The 27,006-nt window shown below is 55.9% G+C and overlaps 2 protein-coding genes across 2 annotated transcripts in view; both read right to left on the reverse strand.

Moving 5' to 3' along the window:
• LOC311202886 (butyrophilin subfamily 1 member A1-like) overlaps positions 1-5,413 on the reverse strand; it is a gene marked incomplete at both ends in the record, with an annotated part of 73,595 nt that extends 68,182 nt beyond the window's left edge. The window contains one exon of the mRNA XM_084277534.1: positions 5,350-5,413. Coding sequence (XP_084133660.1) covers positions 5,350-5,413 — 64 coding nt within the window. The remainder of the gene's footprint in view (positions 1-5,349) is intronic.
• LOC311202955 (class I histocompatibility antigen, F10 alpha chain-like) overlaps positions 1-27,006 on the reverse strand; it is a gene marked incomplete at both ends in the record, with an annotated part of 113,981 nt that overhangs the window by 82,390 nt on the left and 4,585 nt on the right. The window lies entirely within an intron of this gene.

Genomic DNA, 27,006 nt, shown 5'->3' on the forward strand with positions numbered 1-27,006 from the left:
GAAATTCTGACTAAAGTGAAGTTTGCCAAGAAGGGAGGGGTGAGGGGAGGTTCTTTAAGATCTGGTCACGCTTCTCATCACCCGACTTTGGTGTCACTGTGTTTGTAGTGTAATAAATTAGAGAGTTTTCTTTCCTTCACTCTGTGCTGAGTCTGTTTTACCCGTGACATTGATTACAGGATGATCTCTCCCTGTCCTTATCTTGACTCCTAAGCCTATATATATATATATAATTTCTCCCCTGCCCAACTGAAAAGGGGAGCAATAGGCCGACTTTGGTGGGTGTCTGGCCTCCAGCCAGGCCTAAACCACCACACCCCACCATTTGTGATCCTGGTTCAGATGGCTCCAGAAAAGCTTTTCCAAGACATTTCTGAGGTAAGGAGAGCTAGTTTACCCTAAGGTGACCAGCAGGAGCCTGCCTGCACCATGTGCTTCTGCATCATGCTGCACCTCAGACTACAGCGAGGGGGGTGCCTGCATGAAGCTTCCTGCAGCAAAAAGCAGGAAATGTGTGGTTTGCTCTGTTAATGCATCCCCCAAGTCACACATGGGCTTTGGGTTGTGGTGCCTTCTCTTGTTTCCTGTCTTTAGTTCCTTCACCCAAAACCCAGCAGGGTTCAGAGGGGAGGGGTTCAGACATGACCAACCAGCCAGACATCATGGGGAACACAATGAGGCCCAGCTAAAAGCTGCTTTTCCCAGGGACAAACTGGCCTATTTAAATATGAGACCTATGTGGGTTGTACAAAGCCCACTGCACTTTGCAAGCTCAACTGCGTGCCCCCCTCCCCCAGCAACTAACAGCTTCATTTCCTCCTTGACTGACCCTCTGAAATATTTCACAGTCCTGCTGACATGCAGACCAGCTCATTTTAAATGGAGTTTTGTTCTCACTGAATGATTTTCTGAGTTTCTACAGGTGCAAACACACTGACAAAGAGTTCTTCCAGCAAAGTGTGTGCCCTCAGATGTTCTATATATATGTAGCTCCTGATCAAGGCAGGGTCTCACACTGAATGGCCTTGCACACCTGCAGCACTGATTTCTCTCCTCTGTGAGTTTTCTGGTGCACTGAAGGGTGTGAGCTCTGCCCAAAGCTCTTCTTGTACTCACCACACATGCACGGCTTCTCCATGTGCATGCGTACATGTTGAATCACCTTGGATCACATGCTGAAGCACTTCCCATGCTCTGAGCACTGGTAGGGCTTTACTCCCGTAAGGTTCATTAGTGGATGATGAGATCCAAGCCCCGTATGAAGCTTTTCCCACAGTCAGGACATGGATACAGTCTGTCTCCGATGTGTTGATGCTGGTTCAATATTTGCTGAAGGGCTTCCTGCACTTGTAGCACTGGTAGGTGGGTTCCCTGTGGGAACCCAACACAACCCATCCAAACCCAACTCAACTCAATTCAACTCAACCCAACCCCCCATATCCCATCCCCATCCCACCTCACCGCCCCTGGCTCCGCTGCAGCACCCACAGCGGCAGCAGCAGCCACACTGGTCAGTACTGGTAAATATCACTTTCCCAGAGCCCCGGGGGAGTGGGGGGAGGGGGGGAAGGGGGAAATCCTTTCCCTGCTCAGGACTTGCCTCTTCTGCTGCCCCTGAAGCCACTCTGGTACAAAGAGGCTTTTGCACAATGAGCCCAGTCCCTAAATCAGCCAAGAGCTGCTGCTGACTGTACCAAGTGCCCATCTCAGAAGGACAGGAGGGAAACACACCTCAGAATTGATCCCAACAGGATTGTGCAGTGTGGATTTGGACAGAGCAGGTGTGTCCCAGTGACACAGGGTGCTGGCAAGCAAGCCCCATGGTTGTCCCAAAAGCTGGTTTGTGACCCACTGTACAGGACACCAACACACACACAGAGCAGAGGGACTGGATTTATTCCATGCAGAGGCAGGTGCTGGGTGGTAATTCCACACAGACTGTACCAGCCACGGTGGGGAAATGAGCTCCAGCCCAGCCGAAACCTTCTAAGCCCCCTCACTGCCCCCCTGCTCCCTGGGCTGGGACAGGGCAAAGGGGTATATCTGCTCCTGCGGCACTGAGGAGAGGAGCGCAGGCAGGGTCTGGAGAAGGACAGGGGCTCTGTGGGGCTGGGGAGGTGTTCTCCCTGAGGCACAGGTTGGTGTCATATGTCCCCAGCCAAAACCACGGTCGGATGGTCTCTCCATTGAACAAGGTCTGGCGGAAACTGAAGATCTCGACCCCGCTGTGACCATCCATGAAAGTCACCAGCCCCTGTGGGCAGTCCAGACAGACCCAGAATCTGCTGGGGATCCAGGATACGGACAGGGGGGAAGGAGGAATGCTGAGAGAGTTAAACTGACCTTCACGGTGCCCCACCCCCCAGATCCCTTCTTCAGGGCTCAGTTCCAAATGCCCCTTCCTGTTCACAGAGTCCCTGGCCACCCCCACAGCCCACCGTGAATCCCCTCCCACCTCCCCCTTCACCTCCACCTCCCAGCAGTGCCTCCCCTCACTGAACCCCTCCTGGCCCACCACGCAGGGCCAATATGTAAATCTCTGAGGGGTGTCAGGCAGGTCCTGGGGTTCTCGTCTCCTTCTCACACTTCTCCCATCCTCGGACAGGACAAGTTCAGGATGAGCCGTGTTGGGATCCAGGGTCACCATGTCTGCAGGGACAGGAGAAGCCAGAGCATCAGGGGCAGAGCTCAGTGCTGGGCAGGTTTCAGTCCCTCTGGGGCCAGGATCTGCCCCACAGGGTGGGACATGGTACATCTCCATCCTGTGAGAGATTCCATTGCGAGACTGGATCCATCATGGCCACAGGTGAGCTCGGTACCGTGGCAAAATGCAACCACCCAGAACAGCACCCAAACCCCCAATTACCTGGAGTGTGGGGCAGCAGAAATTTCCTCCAGGCTACAAGGAGAGAGGAGAGCTGGTCAGATCCCAGAGCTGGTCCCTGCAGCTCTGGGCAGGGCAGAGTATCCATATCTGTGTAGTCTGCCCGAGCTGCCCTTCCTCCCAAGCACATGGCCTTGGGCTTTCCCAGCCCCAGGGATGGGGGATGGAGAGGACTGGAGAGGGTGGAAAAGGCTGAGGAATGAGATTCCATTACAGCACCCCACGCCATGCTGCAGCTCACATACACTCACCCAGTGCTGCAGCTTGTTCAACTGGAAAGCAAAACCAAGAAGTGATGTGTGACCAGAGGGAACATCCACTCACCTCAGGGCTGATTCCCCCAGAAGCACTCAGAACTTGGGCTGACCCCCAAATCCTTCTTTTGGGGAGTAGAAACAGACCGCCTTGCTCCCAGAAATGGCTCCCTGCCAGCCCATTCCTCGCAGGCCCACCCAGGCTCTCTTGAGCTCAGCCCCAATGTCAGGAACCCACAAAAGCCAAATGCCTCCTGGGGCCTCCTGTGCCAGAAGGTTTTGCTGGGGGAAGGGGCCAGAAGGACTCACCCAGCTTTCTGGAAAACTGCAGCACTGAAAAGCAAAGCCAGAGGAAGAGGAGGTCAGGAGAGCAGCTTGCTTCCTCAGCGGGAAGAGCTCCAGAGGGTCTCTGGGATCTTCCCACCAGCCAGGTGCTCTGGCCGTGCTCCATGTCCTCCTGCTCACACCCCACCATGTCTTCAACCCATTCTGTCCTTGCCTAAAGATCTTTTTGATGGAGGCAACACGGCTTTTGAGGGAAAACGTACCTTTCCTTCTCCAGAGATAAGCTCCGAGGACAAGGAGCCCAAAGGAGAGCACGAGGAGCACAACCAGAATGACTATCCAGGGATGGGCATCATGGAAAAAGGGAGCTGAGAAACAAACAGATCCGCAGGGAAAGGGACCAATTTCCACTTGTGTCTGTGGGGAGAAGGACCAAGAGGCCCCCGCCCCACACCTCCCAGCCCTCACGTTGCACGACAAGCCCAGACCCAAGCTGCTCCAAGCAAGGTAGACAACCCCCACCCTGCTCTGGTGCTGCAGGGGCTGGCTGCAGCCGTCTCACCAGAGATGCACAGGGACGCCTCCTTCTCCTGGGCCAGGTGGTGATTCCTGACCATGCAAGACCAGATCCCATCTTCGATCCCCGTCACCACGATGACATCTTCGGTGTCAAACAGGCCCCTGGCATCAGGGGAATGTTTCTGGGAGTCCGAGGGGACACGGTGCCCGTTGGGGTCTTTCCACAGCACCTCCGGTTGCGGGAACCATCCGGCCGATCGACACAGCACCCGGATGCCTCCGGCCTCATAACCCTCCAGAGAGAGCTGAGGACAAGAGCCTGTGGCTGGGGAAGAGCCCAGGGTTGGGGTCAGGGAGGGATGGGCTCAGCTCCAAGGCCACCACCGCATCCCCGAGCAGACCCCTCACAGCTCCCACCAAACCCACCTGTGCAGGAACCACCCAGTGTTGATGCCCAATGGCACCAGAACTCCCCCCAAACATCCAGACACAGGAAGACCTACGTGCCTCAAGGCAGTGTCTGCACTGACCCGTCTTTGTTCAAGAAGCCCCAAGGCTGCCAGACACAATGCCAGCTCTCCTGGGGCACCAAGGGATAGCACACAGGTCTGGGAGGGACTCACAAACCCAGGGACAACACGACCACCCCTGCAAACACCACACCAGGCACAAACCTGACACCTCCAGATACACCAAAGCTTCTCCATAAGATTCACCATCGGTCACGGTGCAGACGTACTGACCATCATCAGAGGGTCTCAGCCCAGAGATTCGCAAGTCCAGGCTGCCTCTCGAGAGACCATCTCTGGTCAGCTCTGTCCTCCCAACATATTCCTCCATCTGCTCTATGAACAGGTCCTCCCCATGTCGGTAGTGGTGCACCGTTTCAGAGACCCTGTGCCGGATCCACCTGATGTCCAAACTCTGAGCGTCCGTGGCTGGGGACAAGTGACACGGCAGCACAACGTCCTGTCCCACGGTGCCACGGAGAGCATGGACTGGTCCTACCACTGTGAAGTCAGCTTGGCCATGGAGAAGGACACAAAGACACGGAGATGGTGCCTACATTAGTAGAGGGCATTGCAGGCCAGGGCCAAGCTTGGCATGAGCAGTGCACACTCCATGCCAAGGGTGTTGCTTTGCTGTCCCATGGTCCTGGGACCCTATAGAATCTGGAGTGGGAGTGGGAGGACTGGAAGGAGAAGGACATTTCCGTGGAGTGGGCACTTGCTGCAGAAAATAATCTCCACCCCGGCCAGCCCTGCTGCAAGATTCAACGGTCAAGGGAAAGTGAAAGCATGTAGGGCCATGCTCCAGGCTGGGTTCCCCTGCCCCATGGCAGCTCCCTGCCCCACATCACTCACCCAGTGTGGGCAAAAGCCCCCACCAGCCCTGCAGGATCCCTACCTGATCCCAGCTGGAGCATGTGGAGAGTCACCCAATACTTCAGGAGGCTCGTTGGGAGCCACATCTGTGGCGGCACTGGAGAGGAGAGAGGTGAAAGAGGGCAGAGAAGGGCAATGGGGTAACAGTTGCCCCAGAGGGGATCTGGCAAAGAAGGGCTGCCCCTGCCCCAAAGAGGCACCGAAATCCCCAGAGCCCCTGTACCAGCACCCCAACGGTGCCAGAAACTGGTGCTCGAGGACAGGATGGGACTGCAGATGGTCCCAGGGGCAGCCCCTGCTCTGCCTCACGGCCCCTCTCCAGTAGTTATCCCAAATCCAATAAGAGCTCAAAATGAAGGGAAATGTTTTAAACCCCCAGATAAAGAGGAGTCGCTGGTGAGAACTAAATGAGCTGCTGGCAGGTTGATGAAAAGAACAGAAATTTTCCCACAGTCAGATTAACCACTTTTGGGCGGGACTTGAGGCCGCAGCGCATTTGCTGAAGTTCTGCATCCTCCTACCAAAGCCCACAGTCAGAAAACAAAACATTAAGCAGCTCCCAGGGACAACCTGAACCCAGCACTTGAGGTGCAGATTCACCAGTGCTGAGTACAGGGGCACAATCCCTTCTCCAGACCTACTGGCCATGCTGGGTCTGAGACAAACCAAGGTGCCATTGGCCTTCCTTGTCACCCGGGCACACTGCTGGCTCATGGTCAGTTGGCAGTCACGCAACACCCCCAGGTCCTTCTCTGCCTGACAGCTCTCCAGCCAGTCTCCCCCAAGCCTGTAGGGCTGCATGGGGTTGTTGTGTCCCATGTGCAGCACTCTGCACTTGGCCCTGTTGAACCTCATCCCACTGGTCTCAGCCCAGGGATCCAGCCTGTCCAGATCCCTCTGAAGAGCCTCCCTACCCTCAGGCAGATCAACACTTCCTCCCAGCTAAATGTCATCTGCAAACTGACTGAGGGAGCATTCAATCCCTTCATCCAGGTCATTGATAAAGATGTTGAACAGAACTGGACCCAGGACTGAGCCCTGGGGGATGCCACTCGTGACCGGCCTCCAGCTGGATTTGGTTCCATTCACCACCACCCTTTGGGCCCGTCCATCCAGCCAGTTTTTAACCCAGCAGAGGGTCCACCTGTCCAGGCCAGTGGCAGCCAGTTTCTCAGTCAGAATGCTGTAAGAAACCGCATCAAAGGCTTTCCTGTAGTCCAGGTAGACTCATCCACAGCCTTCCCCTTGTCCATGAAGCGGGTCACCTTGTCATAGAAGGTGATCAGGTTAGTTTGACAGGATCTACCTTTTGTAAACCCATGTTGACTGGGCCTGATCCCCTGGCCATCATGTATGTGCTGCATGATTGCTCCCAAGATGACCCTCTCCATGATCTTCCCCAGGACTGAGGTCAGACTGACAGGCCTGGAGTTCCCTGGATCCTCCTCTGACCCTTCCTGTATATAGGTGTCACATCTGCCAGGCTCCAGTTGCGTGGATCTTCCCCAGTCTGCCAGGATTACTGGTAGATCATGGAAAGGGTTTTGGCAAGGAGCTCCCTGAATACCCTCAGGTGGAACCCATCCAGCCCAGTAGACTTGTGAATGTCTGACTGGCCCAGGAGGTCTCTACCCATTTCCTGGGAGCTTTGTTCTGCTCTCCCTCCCTCTTTTCCAGCTGAACACCTGGGGAACATTTCATCTTACCATGAAAGGCTGAGACAAAGAAGGAATTAAGTACCTCAACCTTGTCCTCATCCCTTGTCATTAATGTTCCCCCTGCATCCTGTAAGGGCTGGAGATTCTCCTTGGCCCTCCTTCTGCTGCTGATGTATCTGTAGAAAGATTTTGGATGATCTGAGTTCTAGTCAGGCTTTAGCCCTTCTGATTTTCTCTCTACATAACCTTACTTCATCCCTGTGGTCCTCCTGAGCCACCTGCCCCTTCTCCCCAAGCTCACAGACTTTCCTTTTCCTTCTGACATCTTCCCAGATCTCTCTACTCAACCAAGCTGGTTTTCTTCCTCTCCAGCTCCTTTTCTGGCACGTGGGGACAACTTGTTCTTGTGCTGCCAGGATTTCCTTCTTGAAGAGAATGTATCCTTCATGGACACCTTTGCCCTTAAGGACCACCTCCCATGGAACTTCATCAACCAGCCTTCTGAACATTCCAAATTCTGCCCTACGGAAGTCCAAGGTGGCTGTTTTACTCACCTCCCTTCCTCACTTCTCCTAGAGCTGTGAATTCTATCAGCTCATGATCACCGTGCCTCAGGCGTCCTCCAACCTTCACATCTCCCATGAGGATTTCTCTGTTCACAAATAACAGGTCCAACCAGTGACACCTTCTCTAGTTGGCTCACTCACCAGTTGTGTCAGGAAGTTGTCTTCCACGCACTCCAGGAACCTTCTAGACTGTGCTCTCACCACTTCCATAGCCTTATGATGAAGCAACCAGACACGCTCCCCCCCACCTTCCTTCCCAAGGGACCTCTTGGAAGTTTCACTATGTGGTGTCAGTGTCACCATTCCTGTCATTTCCTCCTCCAAGGGGACAAATTAAGGTCCACTGTCCCGCCCCCACCACAGGTACTCTTCATCTCCTGTGGTTTTTCTGCCTCCCTCCTCTTGCATGAGCATTTTCTGCCCGGGGCTGGGTAGGGGGGAAGTGACACTGAACTGTCACAGCCACCACCCGTGACAGGGACATGGAAGATCCACTACCTAGGCCAGGGGCTCCGGGAAGGGATATGTGAGTCCCCAAGGTACAGGAGGGAAGGTGGGTGGAGTGGAAGGTCTTTGGGGAGGAGTGGGGGGGACACTGGAGAGACCTGGGACACGTTGACTAGGAGGTGACTTGTTGGTTTGGTGGGAACACCTGGGGGTGTGGTGTGAGCTCACTGGGAGGTCTGAGGGGAAACTGGGATTCCCTGAAGGTGGAAACTGGGAAGGAAATTGTGTGGGGTGGTGGCCAACTGGGAGGTTTTGTGGGTAACTGGGAGTCTGCATGGGCAACTGGGATGTCTGGGGGGGTCAACTGGGAGGTTGGAGGTGTGGAGGTGAGTGGGAGGGTGGCCCAGTGGGAGATGGGGAGGGAGCAACTGGGAGGTCTGGGGGATGCCAAGGTGGGAAGATCCTGGAGGGTTAAAAGAGGGAGAGGAGGACACCTCAGAGAGGGGGAGGAGGAAGGAGGGGTGTGAGGTGGAGGCCTGGAGTGGGCGGGAGGTGCGGTGGAGGGATGGGGGTTGGGGCAAGAGAGGGGTGGAGAGAAGGATGGATGGACGGATGGATGGACAGACAGATGGAGGGATGGAGGGATGGAGGGATGGACAGAGGGAGCCCTGTGTTTTCTCTGGAAGATTCTGTGTCCCCATCTCCCCGAAGCTCCTCCCCACCCACCACGATATCCTTGTCCCCTCCTGCCAACACCTCGTCACCCCCTAACGCCACGGCCACCCGCATCCCCGGCGCGGCGGTGGGGATGACCCTGCTGGGGGTGGCGGTGGCCGTGGGGCTCCCCGGGAATGCCATGGTCCTCTGGAGCTACGCGGCCGCCCGCCGGCGCACTGTCCCCGTCCTCCTCATCTTCCACCTGGCCATGGCCGACGTGGTGACCCTCCTCACCGGGCCCATCTACCTCCAGGCCTTGAGCGTCGGCCAATGGGAGATGGGCTTGGCCGTCTGCTGCGGGTGTCACTACATCTGCGCCGCCGCCATGTACGTCAGTGTCTTCCTCATCGCCCTCCTGGGTCTCCACCGCTGCCTGGCGGTCTCCAGGCCGGTGGCAGCGGTGGTGACCCCAGGGGGCCACGCCAGGCGATTGGCTCACGGGGTGGCGGCCCTGACGTGGCTGGTGGCTTCCATCTTGGCCATCCCATCCATCGTCTTCCGGCGGGTGGAGGAGGGGCACTGCCAGTGGGTGCACAGCACGAGGGGCTGGTTGGTGGCCCACAACCTCTTGGAGACCACTTTGGGTTGGGCCCTCCCGTTGGCCACCGTGGCCGTTGGCTACGGGTTACTGGTGCGCTGCTTACGCCAGACCCACCTGTCCCAGCGCGGTCGCACCTTCCGGCTGGTGGCCGCCGTAGTGGTGGCCTTTGCTGTCTCCTGGGGACCTTACCACCTGGCCAGCTTGCTGGAGGTGGTAGGGGTCCTACAAGGTGGTGGAGGGACTTTGGAGGCAGCCTCCAAGGTCATTCGGCCACCGGCCACTGCCTTGGCCTTCCTCAGCAGTGCCATGAACCCCCTCCTGTACGCCTGCGTGGGGTGGGGGCTGCGCCGCGGTGCCAGGGGGGGTCTCCTGCCTCGGCTCCTGGACATCTCAGCCATTGCTGGCAGCTCCCGAGGGACCATGGCCAAGGGGACCCAGAGTGGGGGAATGAGCTGGAGGAGGGAGGGAAGGACAACGGTGGTGGAGGGGGGGACGTCATGGAGGAGAAGGAGGGGTGTGGGCAGGGTGGGACGGGGAGGGCGTGATGGGAAAGGGGGTGGGTGGGCACAGCGAACATCCCAACACAACCCCAACACACAACTCAACACACCTCAACACACCCCTTCCCTCTGTCCACTCATCTATTCTCCACCCCTCTCTCCGTCCACATCTCCATCCAGACGTCCCTCTCTGGTGCCCCGTCACTTCCTCCATCATGGAAGACGGGTCTGCAACCCTGCAACCATCCAACCCCCCTCCAGCCCTCCAACCACCCCTCCTCTCCCTCTGGATCTCCATCCCTCCCTCCATCTATCCCTCCTTTGATCCCTGCATGCCTCCATGAAAAGCCCAAACTTTGTGTCCCACTGTGTTGTTTAGAAATTTATGTTCTTAGGTTTTAATTGTATTTCTCACCTGGTGTTTAGTGGGTGTTAAAAATTTATTTCTGATGTTTTAATATTATTTCTGTGGTTTTTCTTCTGATTTTTATTTCTTAGCATTTAGTTTTCTTATTTGCCTTTTTATTTTCTCTCTTAATTTTCTTTTAAATTAGTTCTCAGTTTGGTTTTTGTTTGTTTAATTTTATTACCTTTTTTATTGTTCTTCAGCTTTATAATTTTACTTATTTTGTGTTATTTTAGTTCTTTGGGGTGTTATTTTAGTTCTTATTAATTTTTGAGGTTTCTGTTGGAAATTTTTTATTTGTCTTCTTTGTTTTGTTTTCTTTTAATGTTGGTTCCCAGGCCAATGGAGGTGACACCAGGAAAGGTGAAGGTGCTGCCTGTGCTCATGGGATGGGGGGGGTCAATCCAAAATCTCATTGGTTTTCCTTTCTCCAGCTCTAGGGGGGCATCTCACAGAGCTTCTGCAGCTTCTCTGGGCACTGTGCTCAATAACAAGGTGGCTTTAATTAAATCTGTCCTGAACACTCAGCTGAGATCACGGTGGTGCCTGAGCCCTGTCTTCAGCTGCCACAGGAAATGAGAGGAATGAGTTTCCCCCACTCCATGTCCCACCTGTGTCCCCCCAATGTCTTCCTATGCCTCCTGTGTCACCCTGGACACTCCCATGTCCACCCACATCCCTCCCATGTCCCCCATGTCTTCCCCTGTCCCGATGTCCCACCCATATCTTTCCATGTCCTCTTGTGACCCCTCATATCCTATGTTACACCATGTCCCTTCTGTGTCCTCTTATCCCCCAGTCCCCCTTTGTCCCCAGGCAGGAGGAGCAGCTGCCCCAGCACTGGTAGGTACTCAGCACCCAACAGCCCTCAGACACCCATTCAGGTGCTCCAAGCATCCCAGCCTAGGCAGGAGGATGCTCTGCTGGGAGGTGATCTGCTGGTCCTGCCTGGGCGCTGGAGCTCAGTGCCTCTTCTGGGCTCACACTGCCCTCTCCTGACACTTGGGGGTGGAGACGTCCCTGGGGTTCCTCCAGCCCTGAGTTGTGAGTCACAGAATCACAGAATGCTCTGGGTTGGAAGGGACTCTTAGAGGCCATCTAGTCCAAACCCCTTGCAGTAAGCAGACACCTTTGACTACATCAGACCTCTGATCAACTTGGTCTCATCTGCAAACTTCCACCATTGGGGTGCTCATGCAAGGGGTTTGGAGGATATTGGAGACTCTTTGGGGCAGGGGCAGCCGTTCTTCAGCATCCTCTCTGGGGCAGCTGTGACCCTCATCACCCTCCTCTGCATCCCTTCCCCTCCCTCCTCTCCAGTGCGGCTGCAGATGTGGCTCCCAGAAAGCCCCGGAGACCTCCTGAGCTATTGGGTGACTCCACATGCTCCAGCTGGGATCAGGTAGGGATCCTGCAGGGCTGGTGGAGGCTCTTCCCTGCTCCAAGAGGCAGATGTGGGGCAGGGAGCTGCCATGGGTCATGGGGAAGCCCACCCCAGATCATGGGTTTCACTTTCCCTTAGCCCCTTTACGCCATATGTCCCTCACTCTGGTTTCCCCTTCAGTCCTGTGGCACGGCGCATGCACCGCTCACACCAAGCTCGCCCTTGCCTGCAACACCCTAAATAAATGTAGGCACAATCTCCACATTTCTGTGTCCTTCTCCATGGCCAAACTGACTTCAGAATGGTAGGACTACACCATGCTCTTTGTGTCGCTGTGGAGACAGATGTTGTGCTGCCCTGTCACTTGCCCCTGCATAGATGCTTGGAGCTTGGACATCAGGTGGATCCATCACCAGGTCTCCAAAACAACGCACCACTACTGAAATGGGGAGGACCTGTACGGGGATAAGATGGGGGAATATGCTGGGAGGACAGAGTTGGCCAGAGATGGTCTCTCCAGAGGAAGCCTGGACTTACAAATCTCTGGGTTGAAACCCTCTGATGATGGTCAGTACATCTGCACTGTGACAGATGGTGCCTCTTATGGAGAAGGTATGATGGAGCTGGAGATGTCAGGTTTGTGGTCAGTGTGGTCCTTCCAGGGGGCTGTCCTGCTGTCCCTGGGCTTGGGTGTTCTTCCCAGACCTCTGTCCTGTTTCTTTTGTGCAGCAGGACAGCTGGCACATTGTTTGGAAGGCTTGGAGCTTCTTGAACAAAGATGGGTCATTTCAGATGCTGCCTCAAGGTGCTGAAGCTGGGCAGCTCACTCTTGCTCTTATGGGATTTCTGAGGGGAGATCGGGGGCCATTGGGCATCAACACTCTGCGGTTCCAGCACAAGTTGGGGTGGGTTTGGTGGCCGGTCCTGCAGCCCTGGTCAGACCTGTGATGGGTCTGCTCTGGGAGGTGGTGGTGGCCTTGGAGCTGAGCCCAGCCCTCCCTGACCCCAAGCTCTTCCCCAGCCACAGGCTCTGGTCCTCAGCTCTCTCTGGAGGGTTACGAGGCTGGAGGCATCCAGGTGCTGTGTTGATCGTCCGGATGGTTCCCGCAACCGGAGGTGCTGTGGAAAGACCCCAACAGGCAACGTCTCCACTCAGTCTCCCCTGACAAGAAGGGCCTGTTTGACACCAAAGCTGTCATCATGGTGATGGGAACTGTAGATGGGAACTGGTCCTGTGTGGTCAGCAATCATAGAATCATAGAATGGTTATGGATGGAAGGGACCTTAAATATCAAGTTCCAACCCCCTGCCATGGGCAGGGACACCTCTCACTAGACAAGGCTGCTCAAAGCCCCATCCAACCCGGCCCTGAACCCCTCCTGGGAGGGGTCATCCACCATATCCCTGGGTAACCTGTTCCAGTGCCTCACCACCCTCAGAACAAAGAATTTCTCTTGAGTATCCAATCTGAATGCATCCTCTTCAGGTACAGCTCCCTCAGCCTGGAGCACGAGCCCTGCCTGCACATCTCTGGTGGTTTGACCCTAGTTGTTGGCCAGATGCCCACTAAAGCCACTCTATTACTCCTCTTTTCAGATGGACAGGGGAGAAAATATCTATTGAGAGGCTCAGGACTTGAGATAAAGACAGGGAGAGATCATTCTGCAATCAGCATCACGGGCAGAACAGACTCAACACATTAAAAAAAGCCATTGAATTTATTACATTACACTACACACACACAGAGACCAGAGCTGGGTAATGAGAAGTACAACCAGACCTTGAAAGACCTTTCCCCCACCACCTCTCCCTTCTTTGCAGATTTAATTTATTCATGATTTCTCTCCCTTCTCCACACAGGGTGGCCCGGGGCCCGGGTGGGCTCTGGGAGGGAGCAGAAAACGGAACTTTTCAGTCAGTTTGACAGGAGTAGTTGAGAAGTGGAGGGGGCATTCCTCACACCCTTCCCCTGTTGCACTGTGGGGTCCCACCCACAGCAGACAGTCCTTTGTGAACTGCTACAAAGTCAGTCCTTTAAAATATTGCTTTTTGTTTGCTTTCCAGAGGAACAGTCAGCAGTACTGGATGAGTCTCTGATATCTCTGGCATAGCACAGGGTCCTATCCTGGGCAGTCTGTGCTCAACCCTTTCCCTCCCCAGTATCCCTGGGGCTGGGAAAGCCCAATATGATGTGCCTGGGAGGGTAGGCAGCTTGGGGAGACAAGTGCAGGTCAGAATCTCTTCCCTGTCCTGAGCTGCTGGGGACCAGCTGAGGGAAGTGTCCAGGCTGTCAGGGAGCCATTCCTGGGGTTTTGAGGGCCTTTCCTACTACTTGAAATAAAGAATGTGGGGCAGCAGAAACAGTCTCCAGGCTACAAGGAGAGAAGTGCTGCTGGAGCTTGTAGTAACACCTTCATGGTTGAGGATGTGAAGGTTGGAGGGCACATCATGGTCTGCAGTGACCATGAGATGGCAGAGTTCAGGATCCTGGGTGGAAGGAGCAGGGCAATGAGTAGGATTACAACCCTGGATTGGAGGAGAGCTTACTTTGGCCTCTTCAGTGAGTGTAGTGCTGTGTTTGGGATTTAGGGTGTTGGTACCACACGGGTGGCTTAGTTGTTGTTAAGTGGTCAAGGAGTTTCCAGCCTCTCATCCTGCTCTGACTCTGAGAAGGGGGAGGCAGTCAATAAGCTGGGAGCACAGCTCCTCCTGGCACCCTGACTGTCTGTGCTGGGATGGTTGTTCAAAGCCCTCATGGTCCCCATGGAAATCAAGTTCCCCAGAACCAGAACCTACACTCTGTGCACAGGGGGTGTGCCTCACAGCTTTATGTCCCCCCTCAAGTGTTGTGGGCCCTGGGCAGGGTTGGGGCAGCTCTCATGATGGTACCTGATTCCCTCAGGCCTCACACAGGGCTGGAGTGGGGGGTGCTGCCAGGGGGCCTTGCCCCACTGAAGGCCCAGGGCTGCAGCAGCCCCTCAGCCCCATCTCCCTGGTTGTGTTTCAGGGGCTCACACACTGCAGATCATGTACGGCTGTGACCTCCTGGAGGATGGCAGCACCAGGGGGTATGAGCAACACGCCTACAATGGGAGGGACTTCATTGCCTTCAACATGGACACGATGACATTCACTGCGGCAGATGCAGCAGCACAAATCACCAAGAGGAAGTGGGAGGCAGACAGGACTGCCACTGAGGACATGAAGCACTATCTGGAGAACACCTGTACCGAGTGGCTGAGGAAATGTGAGCAATGGGGAGACCATGCTGGATAGGAAAGGTGAGAAGATCGTGACCTTTCACTGCCGTTCTTACAGCCTCTACTCACAGCCCATCACCATCAGCTGGCTGAAGGACAGGAGAAAGAAACAGCCTGGGGGGCTGGCAGGGGCTGTGGGTATGAGCCACAGTGCTCTGGGGAGCCCCTGAGCACTGGGGGTGGATGCAGATGCCTCTTTCTCTCTGCAGGGAGAAAGGGATACATCAAGTGAGTATAGGGGCCAGGTCTGGTTCCAGCCACTGCCCAGTGCTGGCGTGGTCTTGTGGCTCTGGTTTCTGGATGTTCACAGCATTTCCGCATCCCTTTCCTCCCTGTGCCACCCCCCTTTACAGCCCTGTAGCAGGGACATATGGAAGAGGTTGTGCATCCCATCTGGTGCTCGTGGAGTCATCCGCCTCTGCCAGTGGCTGCAGTGCAGTGATGGCTCCTGGGCCAGATCCTGGCACGTGCACTGAGCCTGCAGTGAGCACAGGGCTGGCAGCTCATGGCTGTTTCTCCCTCACCAGCATGAACAGGAGCTCTGGAAGCTTGGCCAAAGGTAGGGTGTGGGACCAGGGGGCTGGATGTGGCTGCGACAGTTCTCCCCTGTGCCAATGTGCTCCCTGCGGAACCCATGGCCTGAGGCCCATTGAGCTGGTGGAGGGGGATGTTGAGACCCCCGAAGCAAAGTGTTGGGGACAGGGAGGTGGCCCAGCATGACACTGTTTCTTCCTCCTGGAGTGATCCCTGTCCGACTGTTACACAACTGTTCCTGTGCAAGGGGCATCTGAGCTGACCAGTGCGCCAGACTGGCCATGCCTGGGTGTGTTTGGTGACTCCCACACCCCAGGTCATGGCACTAATTTCTTCCCCGACTGTGTTCTTGCCTGTTCTGCCCCTTGTGAGCTCCATCAGAGGGGCCAAGAGGAGCCATTTCTACCCCAACACCCCAGGCACTGCCCGGACCCAGCCACTGCCTCCCCACCCTGCTCCTTCTGCACTGGGACTGAAGACCCACCAGTACCTGCTGCCATGGAATCGAGCTTGGCTATGGCCATGCTGGTGCTGTCCTAAGGATGGGATGTCTAGAAGGAAGATGTCCCATCTCCTGCCCCACAGAGCAGATCCTGGCCCCAGGGTGGTGAAACCTCCCCAGCCCTGAGCTCTGCCCTGATGCTCTGTCTATTCCTGTCCCCTGCAGATGTGGTGACCCTGGATCCCCAGGGCCCTTTGGGAGCAACAGCTCTGGCCATGCTGGAGAGGGGGAAGGGGGAGACAGAGGAGGGCAATGGGGGTTGCAGGTGCCCCAGATGGGACAGCAAAAAGGGCTGACCATGCCCTAAAGAGGCTCCAATATCCCCCAAACTCCCTGCATGAGAACCTCAACAGTGGAAGAAACTGATGCTCAAGGACAGGATGGGACCACACAGCTGCCTGGTGCAGCCCCTGCTCTGCCCCACTGCCCCTCCCCAGGAGTTATTGCAAATCCGTTACTGACTCTACAGGGCAGGAAATTAAAATCTCCTGTGGAAAGGGAAGTTGCTCACCGGGTGTTCAGGAGCTGCCGGATGCACCAGGCTGCTTTAAAGCCCCATTCTTTGCTGGCTTTGAGGTGCAGATTTACATCTGTGGGCAGGATTTGAGGCCCCACTGCCAGGCAAGGAGTTGAAATTCTGCTTTTTAGCCTCTAAAGTAGAACCTGGATGTTCCCCTCTATCAGGTTCCCAATGCATGAGCCATGCTGAGCAGTCAGTGCCCAAACCCCACAGCCCTCCATCCCAGTGGGACAGCGGCATCCCTGTAGCCACCCCTGTCCTTTATCTTATGACCCAGCAACTCTAAATCCACTTGAACCAAAGTGCAAAGCCTTCCTCATCCACCCAACTGCCCCAGAAACTCAATGGGAGTCAACTTTCCACCTTGCCCATTCCTCTCCTGGACCCATAACTGGGTCCTGTACTGGGACCAGTGGTGTTTAATATCTTCATCAATGACATCGACAGTGGGATCAAGTGCAGATGACACCAAGCTGAGTGGAGGGTCGACATGCCAGAGGGATGGGATGTCATCTGGAGGACCTGCAAACTCCCCAGCTCAGTGAAGCAGGAGGGTCCCAGCCCTGGCCATTCTTTGTCGATTACCTGTGTGGTGGCGACAGCATCACCAGGAGTGGCTCCAAGCATTGGCACAGGCTCTGAGCAGCTGGGTTCCTGGACTCCACATAGTTCTTGGTTCCTGCAGCCCCAGACTCTTCCCTGTCTCCCCCACCCCTCTCTAGGCCCTTTAGGTCTCCCCCACCACCACACCCATCTCACAGCAGCATCCTATCACATCCCACCCCACTGCATCCCAATACAACCCACCAACCCAACACACCTCACCCCATCCCCACCCCATCCCACATTGGCCACCTGTGGGTATGGCAGGTCCCAGCATCCATACCCAGACCTGGGGAGGGGGACCAGGGTGAGGCCCATTGATCCACAGGTTGTCAGTGAGCTGTACCCAGCTCTGGGGGGGGCTGGGAAGGGCAGAAGGGGCTTGGGAGGCAGAAGCAGGGCTCACAAGCCCCCAGGGTCAGTGCAGCGGTTGGGTCCCATTCCCAGTCTGGACTGGCTCTGAGCAGCTTGGTGCCCAGGCTCCACTTTGTTCTTTGATCCCACAGCTCAAGCCCCTTCCTGTCCACTGCATCCCTCTTCCCATACCCTGGAGGGCTCAGCCAACCCTGGACCCCACTCAAAGCCATATCCCATCCCTATCCTGCTCAACCCAACACATTAACATCCAAACCCACCACATCCCCATCCAACACCACCACCCCCAGCTTCGCTGCAGCACCAAATCCCACAGCAGCAGTAGCAGCCACAGTGATCAATATTGCTAAATATGGCTTTCTGAGAGCCCCAGGCTGGGAAATTCTTTCCCTGCTCAGGAGTTTCCTCTTCTGCTGCCCCTGAAGCTGCTCTGGTACAAAGAGGCTTTCAGGCACAGAGCCCAGTCCCTAAACCAGCCACGAGCTGCCGTCACCTGTACCAAGTGCCCAGCTCAGAAGGGCAGGAAGGAAACACACCTCAGGCTTGCTCCCAACAGGATTGTGTGGTGTGGAAGGATGCAGACAGAAAAGAGGCATCAGGGGACACAGTGTGCTGGCAAGCAAGACCCATGGCTGTCCCAAAAGCCAGATCGTGACCCACTGTGCAGGACACCAACACACACACAGAGCAGAGGGACTGGATTTAGTCTGTGCAGAGACAGATGCTGGGTGGTAATTGCCTAAAGCCAGCACCCAGCTGGCTGGAGAAGAGAAGGCTGTGGAGGGACCTCATTACAGCCTTTCAGTCCCTGAAGGGAGCTTATAAGCAGGAGGGGATTCAACTTTTTAAAAGGATAGACAATGGCAGGACAAGGGGGAATGGATTAAAACTAAAGGAAGGAAGGTTTAGATTAGATATTAGGGGGAAGTTTTTTACAGAGTGGTGAGGGGCTGGAACAGGCTGCCCAGAGAGGTAGTGGATGCCCCGTCCCTGGAAGTGTTCAAGGCGAGGTTGGATGGGGCCCTGGGCAACCTTGTGTAGATCCAGGCCTGAGGTGGTGGCCCCTGCCTGTGGCAGGGGGGTTGGAGCTCTAGGATCCTTGGGGTCCCTTCCAACCCAGACCATTCTATGATTCTATGAAAGGGACAAAAGAATTGCATGGCTTTAAAAAGGACATTCTATGATTCTATGATTCTATGAATTAAACCATCAGGGTGATACCAACACCTGAAATCCCAAACACAGCACTACACACACTGCAAGATCAACATTAACTCTAATTGTAAGGAATTAGCAACTGTCACAGAACCTTACACAACAGGGCAGGACAGTTACACAGGAAAAAACCACCACAAAACCAACAAAAAACCACAAAGAGAATGGTTGTTGAACATAGAAGGTGGTTTTAAACTGGGTTTTACACAATCGGAAACTGTGAGACTCTGAGCACAGATCTGCTGCAAGTGAAACAGAAGGTCCCTCTTGAGGGATTGCATTTCTACCAGCAGCTCCTGCCTCTGCCCGAAGGTGACTGCACTTTGCTGAGTCGTAACGCTCATTGTGTTTGTCCCTCCAGCCCTTGTCCTTCCCCTGTGCCCACCTTGAGGACGGGCTCTTGCTGCTCTGGTGTGTGTTGCTGCTGTGCGTTTGGTGTACGTTGAGGATGTGGGCAACGGTGGGGATGTGTGTGTGGAAGGCTGTGGGGTCTGTTTCTCTAGGTTTAGGTTCCACGAGCCCTCAGTGCTCCCCGTGTCCCCCCTCCTTTCCCCTGCTGCCCATTGCGAACTGGTGCTTGTGACTCCCCACTTCCCGCTGTGGCTCAGCCGTGCCGAGTCAGTGGGAGTCGGGAGCCCTTCCGGGCAGCGTCCTGGCAGGAGCTGCTTTGCCCAGCTTCCCCCAGTCCCTCTGGGGTGAACAGTCTGACCCTGGGACAGGCTCAGCCCCTGCACCAGCAGCGGGGAGTATCCAGGCACCGGGCTGTGCCCGTGTCCTCCTCGTATCACACCGCACTGACCCGCTTGGAGTTCCCAGCTTTCCCCGTGTCCCGTGGCTGGGGCCCTGCCGAGTGCTGCCGGAGCTGTGCCCGCCGAGCCAGCTCTGGGATGGATGGCCAGCAGCCCTGCCCTCCTGTCCCCCTGGGCTCTGGGTGCTCGGCCCTGGGTACTGGCGAGGTGAGACCCAGCCTGGGTACCCCCTGCTCAGGTGGGCACTGGGTGTTCTGCACTGGCTTGGACTCAGATCCTTGATGTGTGTGGGCACAGAGAGCTTCATCTGTTAAGAACAGTGCGAAGTCCAGTGGAGAGTGGAGGCTGACAGCAGGCTGTCGTGGGCTGGATGGAGTCACCCTGCCCATGAGAGCTGCTGTGCTGGACATGCTGGAGCTCCAGGAGGAACTGGAGTCAGAGGCAGCGCAGTGGGACGCCCCAGTTGATATCACTACTGCATTTTTCTGGATGCCTTTGGCAGCAGAGAGCAGGGCACAGTTTGCTGTCCCTGGGAGGGTGCCCAGTCCACCTGGAATCGACTGCCCCAGGGGTGGAAACAGCCCCACCATCTGCCATGGGTTGACCCCAACTACGCTGGAGTGAGTGAAGCCCCAGAGCACCTGCAGTACACTGATGACATCATCGTATGGGGCAGGAGAGCAGAGGAATTCTCTGAGACAGGGAAGAAGATAGAAGGTGGTTTTTGCTGGTTTGGACTGCTAAGCTGATGGACCTGCACAGGAGATGCAGTACAAGCAGTGCCAGGCAGGAGAGCTGCAAGACCCAAGGCACGTTGGACACAGGTGATGGAGGGCACAAGTAACCCAGTGCATGAGGGACAGCGGGGACAAGGGACACCTCCCTCAAGCCCTGGGGTTTGCCCACGCTCCCCAGGTGGTTTTCACACTTGACCCATCTATTTCACCCACAAACCTGCAGGGTGTCAGAGCCAGGTGGGGAGAGCCATGGGACACCAGGCGCCTGGCTCCCCCCGGGACAGGCAGGTCTGGGGGTCTCGGGGTGCCCCAGGGTAAGGGGAGGAAAGTAGGGCTGGGGTGGAGGGGAGAGCTGCGACTTGGGGGGCCCAGAGGTGTCCCCAGGCTGGGAGATCCAGGTGATATGGGGCCATGGTAGGGTCTGGGGCTCTGAGGAGGGGATAGGTAGGGGGGCGTGTGGGGACTGGGTGGTGCTGTGGGGGAGTCACTGGTAAGAAGCGTCTCACCATTGACTGGTGGGTGGTGGCAGAGCCAATCGTGGGGTGAGGGGTGGGGCTTGTGGCAAAGTTTGTCCCAGAGAAGGGCTCCTTATTCTCATGACATCAGGGACCCAGAGAGGAGCGATGAGTGATGGGGCTGGGCCAGGCGCTGGGGCTGCTGATGCTGGGGATCCTTGGCTGGGCAGTGTGTGGTGAGTGTGGGTGGGGACCCAGGAACGCCCCTGGATCCTGTTTCGTGACAACGGTTCTCCATTCCCTGTGCACCGGACCACTCCAGGGCACAGGGACCCCCAGTCACAATCCCTGAACACCAGGTGCCCCTCGGAATACTCCCCTTCCACCCCCTTCCATCCCCTTCCAATCCTTTCCATCCCATTCCAAGATTCTCCCACAGATCTGTTTCTCTTTGATGCTGGGGACACCCTTGGACCCCCTTCCTGGGAACCTTGGGTTTTTCACTGCCATGGCCCACCTTTCATGAGCAGCAGGATCCCCGTCTTCCCTTCATGGAAAGTAGGATCCCCTCCTGGACACATACCCCTCCCTAACAGACACTTCACCTTGAAGCTGACCCCCACATTCCCAATCTGCTGCTCTGGGACCCCCACCCAGGCTTACCACCCACTCCTGCCCAAACCTTCACTATGGCCACCCTCACCCTGCACCCCCCACCCCTCACTGACCCCTGTCTCCCCACAGAGCTCCACTCCCTGCGCTACTTCCACACCACAGTGTCAGAGCCCAGCCCAGGAGTACCCCAGTTTGTGTCCATGGGGTACGTGGACGGGAACCTCATTGTGCGCTATGACAGCGAGAAGGGGAGGGCGGTGCCCCGGGCAGACTGGATGGCGGCCAACCTGGACCAGCAGCACTGGGACCAGCAGACCCAGATTGAGCAGAAAAATCAGGAGATTTACACAATGAACCTGGACACACTGCAGAGCCGCTACAGCCAGAGTGGGGGTGAGTGTGGGCTGGGAAGGGGCTCTGTGGGATGGGAGATCTCCACACCCTCCTCCCCCATGAAGACACTACCCTTCCTCATGCTACTGCCCTGGGATGTGCCAATCCTTCCCATCCCAGTGCTGTTGGCAGAGGGCTCCATGCACCCCTGTTCCCCATCCCCACACTCCATGGGATCCTTTGTGCCAGAGCCAGGGAGGCTTCTGGGTGCCCCACCAAACACATTCTGGCCTTCTCCCCACCATGCCCAGCACCCCATCCCAGGCCTGGCTGCCACATCACAACACTCACCATCCTGTGGCAGTGAATACCCCAAGAACCAGAGGGATTCCCACCCCATGTCCCAGCACCTCACCATTCCTTTGTACACCCCACCCCAGAGCCAGAGGGGCTCCTACAACCCATCCCATCTGCTATCTGCTTGCTCACCCAGCATTCAGGACTCTGTCCCATCCCCTTGCTGTTCCAGGGCTCCGTGGGGCTGGGTGCCAGCTCAGCCATGTCCTGGGTCCAGGGGCTCTGTGTCACAGCTTTACGTGATGCCCCAAGTGCTGTGGGGCCTGGGCAGGGTGGGGGCAGCTCCCATGTCAGTGCCCAATTCCCTTGGGGATCACACAGGGCTGGAGTGGGGGGTGCTGCTAGGGGTGCCTTGCCCCACTGAAGGCCCAGGGCTGCAGCAGCAACTCAGCCCCATCTCCCTTGTCGTGTTTCAGGGGCTCACACACTGCAGAGCAGAGTCAGCTGTGACCTCCTGGAGGACAATAGCACCAGGGGGTATTGGCAAATCGCCTACAATGGGAGGGAATTCATTACCTTTGACATGGACACAATGACATTGACTGCGGCAGATGCAGCAGCACAAATCACCAAGAGGAACTGGGAGGATGACAGGACTGTTGTTGAGCACATGAAGCACTACCTGGAGAACATCTGCCCTGAGTGGCTGAGGCAATACATGAGCTACAGGCAGGCCGTGCTGGAGAGGAAAGGTGAGGGGAGATGGGGACCCTGGGGAGGGGCCAGCATGGATGTGTGTGCCAGCCCTCACTGCCACCCCCCCCCCCCCAGAGACCCCCACGGTCCGAGTGTTGAAGAAGGAGACCCAGGGGATCCTGACCTTGCACTGGCGCGCTTATGGCTTCTACCCACGGCCCATCACCATCAGCTGGCTGAAGGACAGTGAGGTCAGGGACCAGGAGACCCAGCGGGGCAGCATCGTGCCCAACAGCGATGGCACCTACTACACCTGGGTGTCCATCGAGGCCCCTCCTGGGGAGCAGGACAAGTACCGGTGCCGTGTGGAGCACGCCAGCCTGGCTGAGCCAGGGGTCTTTGCTTGGGGTGAGTCTGGTGGCCTTGGTCATGTGGAGGGGTGGACTGGGAGGGTTCCCCTTCCCCTCCTCACTGCCCTGCTCATTCCCAGAGCCGGAGTCCAACTCATCAGCCATCGTGCTGGGGGTGTTTGTTGCCATTCTGACTGTCATTGGCATCATTGGATTCATTGTCGGATTCATCATCTGGAAGCACAGATCAGGTAAAGCACCAGGGTGTGGGAGGAAGGCAGAGTCTGGGGGACTGGCAGGGGCTGTGGGCACAAGCCGCAGCACTCTGGGAAGCCCCCAAACCTGAGGGTGAAGCACGGTGGATTCTGATGTCTCTTTCTCTCTGCAGGGAGGAAGGCCTATGACAAGGCACCATGTGAGTATCTGGGTCCAGTCTGGCTCCAGCCAGTGCCCTGTGCCAGGGCAGTCTCGTGGCTCTGGTTTCTGTCTGCTCTTGGCATTTCCCCATCCCCTTTCTCCCTGTGCCACCCCTCTTTACAGTCCTGTAGTGGGCTCATATGTAATAGGTTGTGTCTCCCATCTGGTGCACATGGTGCCATCCTCCTCTGCTGGTGGCTGCAGCACGGCCATGGCTCCTGGGCTGGCTCTTGGCACATGCACCAGGCCCTCAGCGAGCACAGGGTTACAGCTCACAGCTGGTTCTCCCTCACAGGCACTGGCAGTGACGAGGAGCCTTCCAGCTCGGTCAGCGGTACGTTGTGGGGCCGGGGGGTGGGTGGATGGGGCAGCCCCAGCTCTCTGTGCAGCCCCATGGAACCCATGGCCTGAGTAACCTCGAGCTGGGGCGTGGGATGTGCAGACCCCCAGAGCAGGTGGTTGGGGACAGGGAGGTGGCCCTTGGTGACAGTGTCTCTTCCATCTTTGCAGTGATCTCAGCCTAACTGCTCCAGGAAGGACCTGAGAGGCTGGATGTGCCCCCTGTGCTCCCACCAGCTGCACGCAGAGGTGCTGGAGGAGGCTGGGAGCTGCCTGCAGAGAGCTGATCAGGCTGCGCCTGCCCACGCTGCTGTGCTGGTGGCTCTGCTGGCCAGGGAAATGCTTCGTTTGCAAAGCTTTGATAATTGGGCAGTTCAGCTTTTACCAATCTTTTAATTTTGAGGTTGAAAGTTATTTATTCAGTGTGTGCACACACAATAACTGGTCCCCTCCTCCAATGGGCTGTGCCATCTTTCCCTGTGCCTGGGTTGCTCTTGCAGCCTTGGATCGAGGACTGTGCTGGTTTTCCCTGGAATAGAGCTTGGTTTCTTCCCAGCAGCCCAGCATGGTGCCATGTTTAGGACTGTGTTGGGTCTGGCTGAGGTGGAGTTCATTTCCCCCAGCAGTCCTGGCCATGCTGTGCATTGGGAGTGAGCAGGGTGTTGGTACCAGCCCCGGGATTTGGCTGCTGGGGAGTGGGGCTGGCCCAGCATCCAGGCTGTCTCTCCAGCATCCCCCTTTCTTGTAGGCTGTGGGTGGGCAAGACCTTAGGAGGGGACACAGCCAGGACAGTTAATCCCAACTGACCAGAGTGATATTCCAAGCCCTCTGATGTCTGCTCAACCATAAAACCTGAAAGGAGGATGAACAGGGGATGTTTGTTACTGACCATGCTTGTGTTCTGGAGCAGCCACTGCGCATACTGAAGCCCGGCTGCCCGGGATGTTGCTGGGCATCGTCTGCTGTCGGGCAGGGGGTGGGACTCCATGATCTCTGGAGGACCCTTCCAACCCCTACAATTCTGTGTATCTGTGAATCCAACTCTGATGTCACTGGGTGTGCAGTGCAGTGTAATAAATCAGTTTTCTGTCCTTTATTCTGTGTTGAGTCTGTTCTGCCCGTGATGCTGATTGCAGAATGATCTCTCCCTGTCCTGATCTCGACTCCTGAGCCTCTCAACATATATTTTTGCTGTATTACATGTTCTTTATTTTGAACAATGAGTTCTTTTTCCATCTTATTTTCCCTCCATCCCTGTCCTGCTGAAGAGGGGAGTGATGGAGCAGCTTGTTGAGCACTGCTGTCCGGCCATCATCAACCCCTGACAAGGATTTGTGGCCAAAACTGCATTGGCAACACAGTGATGGGTGTCAACAGTGGTGTCACAGTGTGATGTTGGGAGGGACACAGACCTAAAGCAATAAGAGATACTCTAGGCCATACCATGTCATGGCTGATGATAATAAGGAAAAAGGAGTTGGGGATGGGTCAGCATTTCCTTGGGAACAGCCAGGTCATCCATCTCCCTGTGGAAGTGACCAGCCCATGCAGACAAGTACTGAGGTTTCCTGCTCTGAAACCATGTAGGTGGGCACTGAGAAGGATTCCTGCCCTGGGGCCATGCAGAGGGGCATTGAGGTTTCTTTCTTCAAGGCCATGTGGGCAAATGGTCACTGACTAAAGCAGGGACTCACCGCTGAACTATAATTGCTGCTCTTGCAGTCTTCCTATGGCTGCTGATGTATCTGAAGAAGCCCTTCTTGCTCTCCTGGACATGCCTTGCCACTTCAATTTCAAGTGGACCTTAGCCTTCCTTGCTGCTTGTTCATACATTCTCTGACTACATCCCTATAGTCCTCCCAAGTGGCCACTCCCTCTTTCCACATGCTCTAAGCTTTCTTCTTGGTGCTTTTCTGGGGCTGTCTTCTCATCCATGAAGGTCTCCTGCCTACTTGGCTTGATTTCCTAGTCTTCAGGATGCACCAATCTTGAGCTTGGAAGAAGTGGTGCTTGAATACTGACCAGCTCCTTTGGGTCCCCCTACCTTCTAAACCTGGACCCATTGGATTCTCCCAAAGTGGTCTTTGAAGAGGCCAAAGGTAGCTCTCATCCAATCCAGGGTTGTAATCCTACTCATTGCCCTGCTCCTTCCATGTAGGATCCTGAACTCTGCCATCTCATGGTCACTGCAGACCATGAATGCCCCCAACCTTCACGTTCTCAACCATGAAGGTGTTAGTACAAGCTCCAGCAGCACCTCTCTCCTCTCTCTTTCCCTCACATGTCTCCCCAGTCCCATGTCCCTCCCGTGTCCCTCATATCATGTCCCCTGTGCCCCTGCCATGTTCATTCTCCCTGCAGCATTCCACCCTCCTCCCGCTTTGTCCCCAGGCAGGAGGAGCACCTGCCCCAGCACTGGTAGGTCCTCAGCACCCAACAGCCCTCAGACACCAGTTCATGTGCTACAAGCATCCCAGCCAGGGCAGGAGGATGCTCTGCTGGGAGGTGGTGTGCCAGTCCTGCCTGGGAGCTGGGGCTCAGCGGCTCTTCTGGGCTCACACTGCCCTCTCCTGACACTGGGGTGTGGAGACGTCCCTGGGGCTCCAGCTCTGAGAGTTCAGAGAGTGTGTCAAGTTGAAAGGGACCTTTAAAAGCCATGTAGTCCAACACCCTGCATAGAGCAGGGATACCTTAAACTAGAGCAGATTGCTTGGTTTCATCAAGCCTGACACTGAAAGCCTCCAGGGATGGAGCTGATGTGTGGAAACAAACTTCACAACCCATAGGAGGCCTTTTATAAGGGATATTTACTGCAGAGCTGGGTGCAACCTGGGGCTGTTTAATCTGGAGAAGACTGAGAGGGAAACTCATCAATGCTCATCAATATCTAAAGGTGAGTGTCAAGGGGATGGGGTCAGACTCTTCTCAGTGGTTCCCACCAACAGGACAAGTAGCTGTGGGCACAATCTGGAACACAGGAAGGTCCATCTGAATATGAGGAAAAACCTTACTCTGCTGGTGCCTGAGCACTGGTGTAACCTGCCCAGTTATGGATTCTCCTTCTCTGGAGAGATCCCAAACCTGCCTGGATTCAATCCTGTGCAACCTGCTCGAGGTGATCCTGCTCTAGCAGAGGGGTTGGACTAGATGATCTCCAGAGGTCCCTCTCAACCCCAACTGCTCTGTCACACTGTGCAGCTGTGATGTCAGAAACATTTCACAGTCAGAGTGGTGAGGAACTGGCACAGGTTGCCCTGACAACCTGTAGATACCTGTCATTGGCAGTGTTCAGGGTTAAATTGGACAGGACCTGTGAGCAACCTGGTCTAGGGGAAGATGTCCCTTTCAAAACCATGGAATTCTTTTGCCCCTTTCCCATGCTTGGCTGGAGGCAGGACCCCTTGTCCTTACCAGAGCATTCGTTACACAGCTCCTGTAATTGCAAACCAGGCAGTTTTTCACC

Source organism: Gallinula chloropus (assembly GCF_964237585.1).
Source record: "Gallinula chloropus genome assembly, chromosome: 32".
NCBI classification, from domain to species: domain Eukaryota; kingdom Metazoa; phylum Chordata; class Aves; order Gruiformes; family Rallidae; genus Gallinula; species Gallinula chloropus.